This window comes from Vidua chalybeata, chromosome 8 (assembly GCF_026979565.1).
Source record: "Vidua chalybeata isolate OUT-0048 chromosome 8, bVidCha1 merged haplotype, whole genome shotgun sequence".
NCBI lineage: Eukaryota > Metazoa > Chordata > Aves > Passeriformes > Viduidae > Vidua > Vidua chalybeata.
The window spans coordinates 15,034,759-15,046,773 of NC_071537.1; the positions used below are offsets into that span (position 1 = coordinate 15,034,759).

The 12,015-nt window shown below is 34.7% G+C and overlaps 1 protein-coding gene across 3 annotated transcripts in view; it reads left to right on the forward strand.

Moving 5' to 3' along the window:
* Positions 1 to 12,015, forward strand: part of KNDC1 (kinase non-catalytic C-lobe domain containing 1) — a 61,087-nt gene extending 49,072 nt beyond the window's left edge. Inside the window, exons 18-31 of one of the 3 annotated variants that reach the window (XR_008432082.1) lie at positions 151 to 244; positions 356 to 453; positions 727 to 938; positions 2,239 to 2,352; positions 2,735 to 2,882; positions 3,139 to 3,318; positions 4,376 to 4,591; positions 4,904 to 4,986; positions 6,228 to 6,378; positions 6,778 to 6,900; positions 7,001 to 7,060; positions 7,679 to 7,836; positions 8,099 to 8,979; positions 11,369 to 11,440. Coding sequence is in view for 2 of the 3 variants with exons in the window: in XM_053949361.1 (XP_053805336.1) it covers positions 151 to 244; positions 356 to 453; positions 727 to 938; positions 2,239 to 2,352; positions 2,735 to 2,882; positions 3,139 to 3,318; positions 4,376 to 4,591; positions 4,904 to 4,986; positions 6,228 to 6,378; positions 6,778 to 6,900; positions 7,001 to 7,060; positions 7,679 to 7,836; positions 8,099 to 8,330 (1,869 nt within the window). In the remaining variant the exon portion in view is untranslated. Of the gene's footprint in view, positions 1 to 150; positions 245 to 355; positions 454 to 726; positions 939 to 2,238; positions 2,353 to 2,734; positions 2,883 to 3,138; positions 3,319 to 4,375; positions 4,592 to 4,903; positions 4,987 to 6,227; positions 6,379 to 6,777; positions 6,901 to 7,000; positions 7,061 to 7,678; positions 7,837 to 8,098; positions 10,266 to 11,368; positions 11,441 to 11,722 lie in introns of those variants that run through there. The other 2 variants (XM_053949362.1, XM_053949361.1) reach the window with 2 other exon arrangements.

Genomic DNA, 12,015 nt, shown 5'->3' on the forward strand with positions numbered 1-12,015 from the left:
GGTATGAAAGGTAGCTTTTCATTATTAATAACATATTCTTGTCTGTTTGGATGTTCTTTCTTCTTCATACAAAATAATTCTCTTCTAAAACTTCTCTCTCTTACTTCTCTGCTTACAATTCTGATCAGAAGCCTATTCCTTTTTAAATAGGAACTAGAACAATTGCTAATGATGGAGACAAAAAATTACAGAAAGACCATAAAGTTTTACCAGAAACTATTGCAGAAAGAAAGAAGAAGCAAAGGTAAGATTACAGCAACTTGCCAGTAATAAAATGGCTGCATGGTACTTTTAAGGACCTGCTCTATAAATCTGAATCATTGATGTTCTTATGCCATGCATTTTAAATCTAAAGGAGCTGAAACTAAATCTGTGTTGCCCAAACTGAGAGGACAGCTACAGGAGATGAAATCAAAAGTGCAGTTTCTTGAACTGGTAAAGAAATATGTGCAGGCAAGTCAGACTTTATTTCACTTGTGCTTCATTTGTTATTTCATTACTGCATCAGTGTGACTGGCTGCTGAGATCACTATATGAAATTTGAAATGGTTTGTGTCAAACTGCCAAATTAAGTAAGATCCAAAAGAATTATTAAAGGTAATTGCTACTAGTATTCTTGAAAAAAATCAATTACATGAAATGCAATTTGTCTTTAAATTGATTACATTTTGTGTGAATTTTCCTCTTTAATTTCTTGTTTTATCATGGCCTTGCTTCTTTGAGCAGATGATGTATGCAGAGCAGTGGGGTGTGGAATCCTGTGTGCTGCCTACAGTCATTCACAATGGGAAAGCTGACACCATGGACATGGCACCTATGGATGAATCATCATTGCTGCTGTACTATAACACAGAGAAACACCAGTGTAACAGTCGGAATGGAGTGAGAGTTCTGCAGGCTGGTACACCACTTGGTTTGATGGCTTATTTATATTCTAGGTATAGTATATTTTACACATAAATTAGGAGTGGGTTGAAGCATAGTTGCTAAATCAGGAAAAACTTGTCTCTGTGACAAATCCTAGTTACTCAACATTTAATAAATTATCCTCTTTTCTATCAAGTTTGTGTTATTTCTGTGAACACTCATTTACAGAAATGGAGATGAAAATGTCAAAGGATCTGCTGGCTTTCATTAAAAGTATTTGATAATAAATAAAAAACTAGCAATTTTGAATTTTTTATCTTTTACTTATTTGAGGTTTGCTCTGATAGTTGCCATGGAATCAAGAATTTATGTTACTGCCAGCAGTACAACAATTCTTCAAATAAGCATATAATCATATAATTTAGTAATTCTTATTAATAAGGTCTGGGTATGAAAATGTTTAGGTTTGATTCTACAGATTATTGCCCCAATAATTAGACCTTGGCACTGATCAAGATGCAGGCTTATCTCAGGGTTTAAAGGGGGACAGAGATGTCCTTCAACTCCAGTGAGGGCAGTGTTGTTTTAAGGTACCTAAGCTGTAATAGTGTGAAGGATGGAAATTGCCAGAGGCTCCATCAGACTTGTGCCACTGTAGAGGGAGCAACTTCCTCCCAGCTACTTCTTCCAGTTCATCCTGACTCTTGAGACCCGGTTACACTGAGTGTTGCTTTTCCTGGTAGTTAATATTTTGCACAAAGTGAAGGAAATGTTTTGGAATTGGACTTTCCACATTCATCAAACCCAAACTTCCATGGTCAGCTGTAAGCCAATAGGGAGAACAGACAATTAACCTGTGTTAAGACCTTAAGAGTGTGTGTGTGTATAAAAAAATAAAATGCCCTCATTTTTAATGTGTGTATAATAAGTGTATTCTGTTGTTAAAGTACTACTCCTCTAATTAGAGCTACAGGGAATATTTTCTTGCTTAATGTATCGACTTCTTATGCTGTTATAATAAAAATGCTTTAAAGCAGCATCAAGTTAGATGATAGAAAAAAAAAGAAAATGTACTAGTTCTTCTATACTATTTAGAATTGCAACTTGCCTTAATAATGGAAATGTCAAAGTGATTATTCACAAAATTGAAAGTAGAGAAACTCTTTATGAAACAAATTATGCTTTCAGGGTTGGCAATCACAGTACTTAATGTGTAAAAATAATTTAAAAAAGAACCAAGATTTTATGAAGAGCTTGAGAATTTAAAATGCCTGTTCTTGATATTTTGAAGATTTTTTTTGCTGTTGCTGTACTTGAATGCAAGTTGAAGATGTGTTCTGGCTTGTCTGAAGTTTTTCTTGTGCTTTACAGAAATGCCTTTTTAGAAGGTTATGTACAGCAGTTTCTTTACACATTTCGCTATTTCTGCACACAAGAAGAATTTTTGCAGTTTCTTCTTGATAGAATCAGCAGCACTTTATCCAGGTACAGTAAATTCCCATGAAAAACATTATCAAAACACAATTGAGTTTCCTCCCAATAACAAATAGCTGTTTCTAAAAAGTCCTGCTTAATTAAAATAATTTTGCTCTTTGTTTTTGTAAGATTCTCTTAACAAGTGAGAGCAAAATGAGAGTAAGAGCTGCATCTGACAATGTGCTTACTTCTCAGTTTTGCTTCTCACTTTTACCAGTTATCCACTAATGGGTAGTAATTACAACCTCAACTTTGTTTCCATAGAGACATGAAATTTAGGAATTTAAGATACTACATTAAATACCAAATAAAACTTGTGGGTTTTGTCAATGCTTATTTTTAAATTTGAATTGGATATCAATTTTGTAAAGTTTCTTTTTCTTCTCACCAGTGCAAGCCTGGATCCTTCCACGTTCCTTACCAAAATATGTAACCGCAGTTTCTACATCCTGCAGGCATGGATTGAAGACTGTTACAGTGTAGACTTTGCAACAAATACTGATCTTCTGGGTACCCTAAAAGAATTTATTTCTTCCAAGGTAATTCAGAATTCAGTAGATCCTTCAAGAAAAAAAAAAAAAAACTAAGTCAGTTATGGGATATGTAACATAGTTATTACAAAAAGCTACTCTAAGTACAATTAAAGTAAATAAAAGAAAAATAATGCTGTATTTGACAACTATGTTCAGTATGTCTGGTTTTGGACAGGTAAGAATCTTAAAACTGTATTGCAACTTGCTTATAATTTCTGGGAAATTGAGTTCTGTGTTCTGTTAGCCTATTTTGCATTCCCAGGTTGCTTCGTTAAATGGCTACGGGGAGCGCTTGTTGTCGCTGCTCGAGGACGCCTCTGCCAGGAAAAGTGGCAGTGCTGATCTGTGCTCTGGTGTGCACAAACGTGAAGAGGAAAGTGAGGAAGGCAGAAAAACATTACATTCCCTATGTAAAAAGCTCTCAGAAGATGTTTCCAGAAAGGTGTGTCTTTTCTTCAGACTGCAGTGCATGGAGCACATTTCCAAATATTATGTTTTGACAAAACCAGAAGTGTCCTAAGTTAGAGTCCAGATCTACTTAGTAAGAATTATGTACATGCATTTTAAATTTTCTTTTGAAAATATGTGAGATTCAGACAGTTCTGTAACCAGGACAATAATCTTAAGTTTTAACTCCTGATAGCTCTTTCAGTAATCACAGATCAGATAATCAAAATTTTGAGAGTAGAACTCTTCACTGTTGACACTAGCATGTGACTCATAGTTATTAGGAGACCTTTGCCCCCTTGTCAACCATTAATGCTTTTTATTAGGCATCTTTGTAAGATTATAAACACAAGAAAACAGCAGGAGCTACGAGGTTCCCTGTTAGAACTTCAAAGCTTGTAGCAAGAATTTGTCTGAACTTTTGTCTGTATTTACTATTTTATTGTGTTCTACAGCCCAGAAACCAGAACATACTGCAGGCTTTTCCCAAAAACAGATCTCTTTACAGAGTGACCAAAACAACATGTGGAAGTCAAATGTATCAATAATTTGCAAGCTGAATTAAACATCAGCCACGTGATAAAGTTGCACAACTCCATGGGTATACTGGGGATTCAGCGAAGAAAGGGCAAACAAGAGTAGAGGAACATGGACTTTTTTTATTGTCACTGCACAGTAATGATAATGGACAATGGAAGAAGGGAACAGAAAGAAAAACCAGCTGTTTCTTAGAAAGAGATGTTTGATTCTGAGCAAAAAGAAGTAAAATATTTTATGGCAGCAAGCTTGAATACACAAAGGCTTGTTTGAAACACTGATTGTTGATTGAGATCTGGCAGCCTCCTGCTTAGACTCATCCACTGTGCATATTATATTAGCTTAAAATAGCAGTGTTGAGTAAACCAATTTGTTCTGGGCTAACCTTGAAGGTTAGCTGAAGAGTTTTGCATGCACAAAGGTGTTTCTCATAACACTTTCTTGAAAGTTACATCAAGGGGAAACTTAGAGTTTGTTTTAGAGAAGTTGTAACCTTACATTTATTTTTTCTACAGAACTTCTACTGGAAGCTATCCAAAGGTATGGGACCAATTGCACAATATCAGAGAGAGCGACTGCACACAAGTTCAGCAGTTTTGCCAAAGCCCTGCTGCAGCAGTTTCACAGGAAAATCCTCAGTCTCCTTAGCTAGAGCAGATGAAGTGGGACCAGTTCTCTTGATGGAGTGCAGTGCCCAGCAGCTTTGCTGGCAGCTGACACTGCTGCAACAGGTACAAAGGTCTTCAGTTTATTTGGAAGTACAAATAATACCTATCTTCTTACTCTTTCTCTTCTTTACCATTTCCCAGCCTTGTTTCAAGCTGATGTCATACTATTTTATAAGACTTTGAATTAAAACTATTCTCTTGAAATCTCTACAGTGAAATTTAGAATATCTAATGCTATTCTTAGGCTGTGATCCCTCTCATAATTCATGCTGCTGGGGTGGGAGGAGGACCATACTCTGTCATTTTTATTTCTGAGCATTTTTAAAAGAACTGTTAGAAGTAACAGCAGATATATCTTGCTTTTTTTTTGTTTAGGAAGTATTTAATAAATGTCATCCAGTACACTTCCTAAATTCCAGAGCACTTGGTGTTAAAGATAAATGTGTTGCTGTACCAAAGTAAGTTGCTTGTTTTAACTACCCTTTGATTCTGTTGATGCACAATAACTTAGAGTGTTACACTTTTAATGCGGCCAGAAACAGAGAAACAATTTAAATACTTAATATTTTTTTACAGGCTAGGTAGCCTGCTTATATGGGTTATTTAATTTCAGGAGAATTCATATGAGGTTATGGGTATGTACCTATGCACATGCATGTATGTGGAAGGCCACATTTACCAGGTGATTTATTTGAAATCTGAAATTAGTTGAGGCTAAAAGTTCTTATTTATAAGAACTTGTTTTGGGGGTTGCTTGAAAGGTTTCATTTTTGGCAGGGAAAAAGTGTCATGGGTTCTGAAGTAGATCTGTGTCATGAATGTGTATATAAAATCTCAAAGACATTTACGGTCTTACAGAGTAGCTGAGGTTGGAAGGGAGCTCTCAAGATATGTAGTCCAACCCCCCTGCTGAAAGCAAGGTCAGCTGGACCAGGTTGCCCGGGGTTGTGTGCAGTTGGGTTTTGAAGGTGGATGGAGACTCCACAGCTTCTCTGTACAATGTTCCTTCTGTATGTTAGGGAGATGAATTATTGGTATTCAGAGATACACAGGAATTTTCCTGTAGTTACTGGAGTGATTACCAACCTACTTAAATTATTTGCTCATCAGTAATTAATGTTTTCATCCAACCACATAGACCTAATTATTTTTATGATGGTCTACTTCTTACATACTCAGTGGATTCAGTGAGCTTCTGATTAGTAGTTGTTAATTGCACTGCCTATGGTAGATTTTTGCTTCTAAGGGTGGGGAATGAACATCTAAAGCAACTCAGATTGTTCAATGGCCAAGGTTTATACAGATTTTGGGGTTCAGTCATGGGAAACAACATGTGTGGTGCCACTTGATATGAGGCTCAATTTCTTATGTTGCTGCAGTTCTTGAGTCTGGCTGTTATTTTCTGTCAGATTGGCTGGGCTTTTATTATGCACTAATGAGTGGTGAAAGTGTTTTTATGTACAGAAATGTATCCTGTATGAGCTTATTTTTTTAATCAGATATAGTTACCTTGTAATTATAAGGAAGAAAAAGTAACATGGTTCACTACATACATCATGAAGTATAAAATCAAGATGCCAAGCAATGCAAAATTATTTTAAATGGTTAGAAGTTGACATCTTCACAATCAAGGTTTTCTTTAAAAATACAGTATCAGCCAGAATTATTTTTGCCTCTTTTTTTTCTGTATTTTCCTTAGGGCAGTTTCTACTGAGACAGTTTCACTTAAAGTCTGTAATCTTTTTCTGTCAAACTGCATACAAGACCAGTACCTTCTGCAATTACTGAAAAATGCAGACAGTATCAGCACCTGGGTTGCTGCTGAAATTGTAACATGTCACACAACTAAGGTTTGTCATTGTTTATTGCATTATTAACTACAAAACAGTTATGTATTTGTCATTATCTATGATGTTATGTAGCAAAATTGAAATAGTCTGAAATACACCTGTGAGTGGGCAGTTAACAATTTGGTTTGTTGTCACAAGGAGGGTCTTGGATGCTCTTTAGTAGCAGGTGTCAAAATCCAACAGAATGTAAGAAATGGATTGTCTGAGGGAAATACAGGTCCCACTTTCTTCAAGGACACCTGAGCAACAGGAAGGGAAAAACTGTGTGAAGGGAAATGCTAGTACAGCGATTTTGATAACAAATTGAAAAAGGAAATACCTCTTCTTCCTTCTCATTTAATTTTATTATGTAGCTTTACTATGTATATTTGTATATTATATATCTTAATTTTTTTCCAGCGGCAGGTGAGCTTGTTATCAAAATTTCTTCTCATAGCAAAATGCTGCTATGAACAAAGAAATTTTGCTACTGCAATGCAAATCCTAGCAGGCTTGGAAAATCTTATTGTACGACAGTTGCCAGTAAGTTTGGGACTCTGTTCTCTAACCATTTTGCTTAATATAATCTTGTTCCAATATAGACACTAATGTGAAAAAAATATATTTTCTGTTTTATTGTAAGGCCTGGAAAATTCTACCTGCAAAAGTAGCTGAGATAATGGAGGAGCTCAAGGCTGTTGAGGTATAGTATAATAAGTTCTAAATGCAAAATTACATCTTTGGGGTTGGAGAAGGTGCAAGATCTGCTTAAATGGGTGTCTCTGCAGGATGAAAACCATAATTATTACTTTAATTGGGAGTTTAATTTGATTGAAGACTTTTTACTGCTAATCCAAGAGTTTACATAAATTTTAATCTCAGTATTTTGTTAACATGTGTCCTGTGTGACAAATTAAAATTTCAAAAGCAAGCTTAAACATTAGATATGCTACATTGTGTTAGAAAATTTCTGCAGAAGCTTTGCAGCTGTAATGTGTTCTGAAAAATCTTAAATGCCTATTTTATTATAGGCATTCTTTTATTGATGTGTACAATTTTGAAACATTGAGATTTTAAAATGCAGTTTTGCCTGTGATTTAGAATAATTGAAATTAGGTATGAAATATCTTTTGATTAAAGTTACTTTATTAGTGTACTTTAAAAAGTTTGCCACCAGATGAATTCATAGCGTTGTCTTCAACTTCAGTGCCAAAAGTTAATATTCATGGCAAATAAATAGATAGTGTTACGTAGATGGAAAACTTGTAAAACCTTCCCCAAAACTTAATGTGAGATTAATCTGTGTGCATTTTTTAACTAGGTGTTTTTAAAAAGTGACAGCTTATGTCTGATGGAAGGAGACAGATTCAAAACTCTTCCAACAATTCCGTCAGCCCATGTTTTGGCTATGCATGTCCAGCAACTTGAAACTGGAGGATTCACAATGACAAATGGAGCTCACAAGTGGGCTAAACTTAGGTAATTATTTTAATTCTGTGCATATATCACCTATGCTTTTTATTATATTATCATCTAATGAGATAATGAGAGCTAATGCAGCATTTCACAATTAACAGTCCAAATTGTTTAATTTGTTTAGACATGTAACTAGAGGTACATATACAATAGAATAAAATGCTGGATGCCTTTGAATTTCCTTCAAGGTTTGTTTTTTGGTTTATGCTTTTGTTTTTATCATCAGTAAAACAAACTAATCTTTTTTACCATATTCTCTTACAAGAAATATTGCAAAAGTTGTGAGCCAAGTTCATGCCTTTCAAGAGAATCCTTACACATATGCACCAGATTTCAAGCTTCAGTCTTACCTCAGACAAAGAATAACTCGTTTTAAAGATGCAGACATTTCTGCCTTGGCAGCTGACAACTGTGCTAACTTCCATCAGATACCAGCAGAAAAACATTCTCGAAAAATTCAGGACACACTGCGCAGGATGAAAGCAACATTTCAGTAATTATTTATGTTTCATCTGTTCTGTTCTGGGTCTAGACTGTAAAACTGGATTAACTTGACTTCATCTACTGGACCTACTTCCAAGAAAGTACTTAAGTGAAGCAACATAAGATACTTTCTCAAGTTGAAATTATTATATTTCATAACATGGAATTATAAAATGCTGACTTATGAGATTTGAATCACTGGCAACTGAATGACAGATCAAAAGAATAAAAACAGAGATAAAATTAAAGAGTATAGATGAAAAGGCTTATTAATTTTATTACTCGTCCTTAGCATAAATAATTAATTAGCCTGAAAAACAATATCCAAAAGATACCAGCTTCTGTTGCCAAGCTGGCCTAGGAGAGTTCAAAACATAGTTCATTAAATATTGAATCTATTTTTATATAAACACAGTACACTTATATCCTGTCACATTGTGCATATAATTCAGAAACACAGATCCTCTGCTATTAATGCATTGACTGTTGGTGTGTCTTGCTTTTATGTTGTGTATTATGAAAACTGTAACTGGCATAAATAATTGGCTGCCTATTTCTCCTACCAAGGTAGGAGAAGAATGCTATAGTTCAACTTTTTTTTTTTTTAGTTTGATTTTAAAGTCATCAGACTAACCTGTTTCCAAATGAAAGTAAGATCTGGATGTAAGTATTACCAATTCATTGCTCTGCTTCTGCACTCCTGGCATTGTGAAGACAGTAAATGTGAAATTGCTTTGTTCATCTGTATTTGGCACAAGAGTCACTTTGCCAATTTATGTCTGTCTGCTCATTTGAGTATGGCTTTTGCTCCTGAGGTTGTTTTCGTAGATCACAGTGCTCCAGCAGCATCCAATACAAGATAACCATGTGAAATTTGGATCTGCAACGTGTAAAACTGTGGTGCTAACCTATTCATAGAGCTTATACTTACAAGACCTTCTAAATGGCCATGAAATGTGTTGCTATTGCTAGAAAATTTATTGAGCTACTCAGGTTTATGCAGGGCCAGAATGTTAAGGCTAAAAATCAGTTCAAAATACAATTATTTCTACCAGAGGGAGCAATGGTACTGTTGAATGAAAAGTAGGGAAAGGCAAGACATGCTTAAGCACTATTCTGAAAGTGATTTGCTTAGAACTGTGTTTAAAAAAACTAAAATGTTTTGAGAGGAGTGAAAGGCAGATGTGAACTAAATATCTCATCGAGTGTTAGTGATGGAGAAGGATAACGATGTAAGAAATAGGAGTGTGGACATGTCTGCTATTTTGCAGTTGTACTGTTGTGTTTGACAGAAATGCATGTGCACATGCTAAACTGTAGCTTTCTCAATGTGTAAGAGGAAGGCTTCTCCTTTTCTTTGTCAGTAACAGCAATATTACATCTCAACCCTTTCTCATCTTCCTCAGTAAAAACACGGTGTGCCATACTTTCCTTTAAATACTGTTACTTTTTCTTACTAATACAATACTACTAACTTTTGGCTCTTATTGGTTTAAACATTGACGAACTCGGTCCTCAACAGGGTTTTCTTGCTTTTGTCCTACTTTTAATATGATTTATTTTATTTACCATATGTAGGTTTAACATGTCATTAATTATAGTATTCTGACTTACCCTTAAGGAAGTAAATCGTGTTGCTATTTCTCTAAAAATTGTCAAATGGGAAAACATTAACTATTTACCTCCTACCTTTATGATTTAAGAATGTTAATAATAACGTTATCTTTGGACATACATTTCACATATTTTATCTGTATGCATTTATTTTAAATAATTGGTTTTGTTAGTAGTTATTTGGGGTTTTGTCAATTCAAAATTACCATTCGCTTAAACCTACACCTTGCCTTTGAATGACAGTAAAATTTTAAGTAGCATAAGTTTTACTAATGTAAAATACTCCACAAGACTTGCTAATCACATGATCTTAATAAATTCATTTTATACAGTTACCAGTCAGACTTTTGAAATTGGTTTTGTGAATTTTATCATTTATATTTTGCATTCATGAGAATTAGCTCGTGTATTTCTTAGCTCTGTGTTACTACATCTAGAAAATATTGTTTATTCTATAACAATAACTGGTGCTATACAAGATTTTAAAAATCAGCTCATGTCTTCTGTAAAGTGCTTCAGTGTATCAAACTTTATATTGGTATTAATGCATAGTATTGAGTTATGGTACTACTTTGGGGTGTTTCCATCAATCAGACATTTCAGATTTTGTGTTTAGGCACCACCCCACAACAACTACAGCAACAAATATTAATAACTAATGAAAAAAAAAATTCACTTCTTTACAAGGAAACTGGTTTGGTTTTGTCCATGAACACTGAGGTGTGTGCATCTTACATGACACAGATTTCAGAAGAAAGTTGCATCTAGCATATAACTGTGCTGCTCATTTATGACTAACAAGCAGTAAGGCTTGAGCTGAAGTTTTTTTTTTTTCTTAGTGAGGAATGTCCTTTAAGAAAAAAAAATGGGACAAAATATATCAAAGAAATACATTCATTTTAATCTAGTTGTTAAAATATTATTGGCATCAGTGATTATACTCCATGAATGAGGGACTTTGCAGTCTGGCCCTGTGCTTCTGTTCCAAAGTCAAATTTTTGGGGAAAAATATTTGAATTTGTTCTTTAAGCCACAATTGCCACCAGCTGTCCTAGCTCTTTCTCATTTTTTTCCACAATCCCCTCCTCTTGCTTTTATGTTTATTTTTCAAACAGTGACCTATGGAATTATGAAATTAAGTCTGCTCCTTGGGAGACTTTACAGCTGCTTTGTGTATTGGTGCCCTAGGCAGATGTTTGCCTTCAGGATCCCTGGGGTTTTCACTCCTCTTTATGAGAGAGCTGGGAAGTGTGTCCCTCTTACACCAGCTCTGTTAGAAATCAGGTTTTCAGCTCCAACACCTCCAGAAGCCTGGCAGGAAACAGGGATAGAACTCAATTGGACCTATGAACCATTCTGTAGAATTGCAAACCAAGGAGCTGGCATAGAATTAATGAATCAACACTGATTCATGATTCTGACAAATTCTTTTCCTTAGAAAATTTTCAACCACTTCTGGACTTGGCTTTGTGTATTGCATTGGTTTCATAAGCATTGAGACAGCATTTCTGTGAGTATTCAATGTGATTAAAACTTGATTAAAGGATTAAAACTTGAGGAAAGTTTGTAAATTAAAAAATAACTAAGTTATAGTTAGAAAGGGGTGGAAGCCACAAGTTTTTTCAGTGTTAAACATACAGCTGATCGTTTCAATCCTTGATATTGTGATGGTGGAAAGAGTGCAGATAACTTATTTTTCTCCTTCGTACTTGTTTAAATACACCCCAAAGCATAACCTTGTTTCAATTCCAAGTGTTCTGTTTAGAACTATCTTTTCTTTTTTTTTTTTCAGAAAGTCTTTTTTTCTCAAAATATCCTTTATGAATAATTTGTTTTAAATGAATGCTGAGCTTTAACAGATCCTCAAAGCATTGGAAATGCAGGTTTGAACAATATTTGAAAACTGAAGTCCTATAAATCAAACTTAGTTGAGTGGTCATCTTTGGGATTTGACTGATTAGGAGATATTCTTCACCTATAAATATTTTTGCCTTCATTAAGTTATTATAAATGTGAGACACTGCCCTCACTACAGTTTCGACTATAAAGATATTTTGGTAGTTTTTTCACAAGAGATCTTGTAAT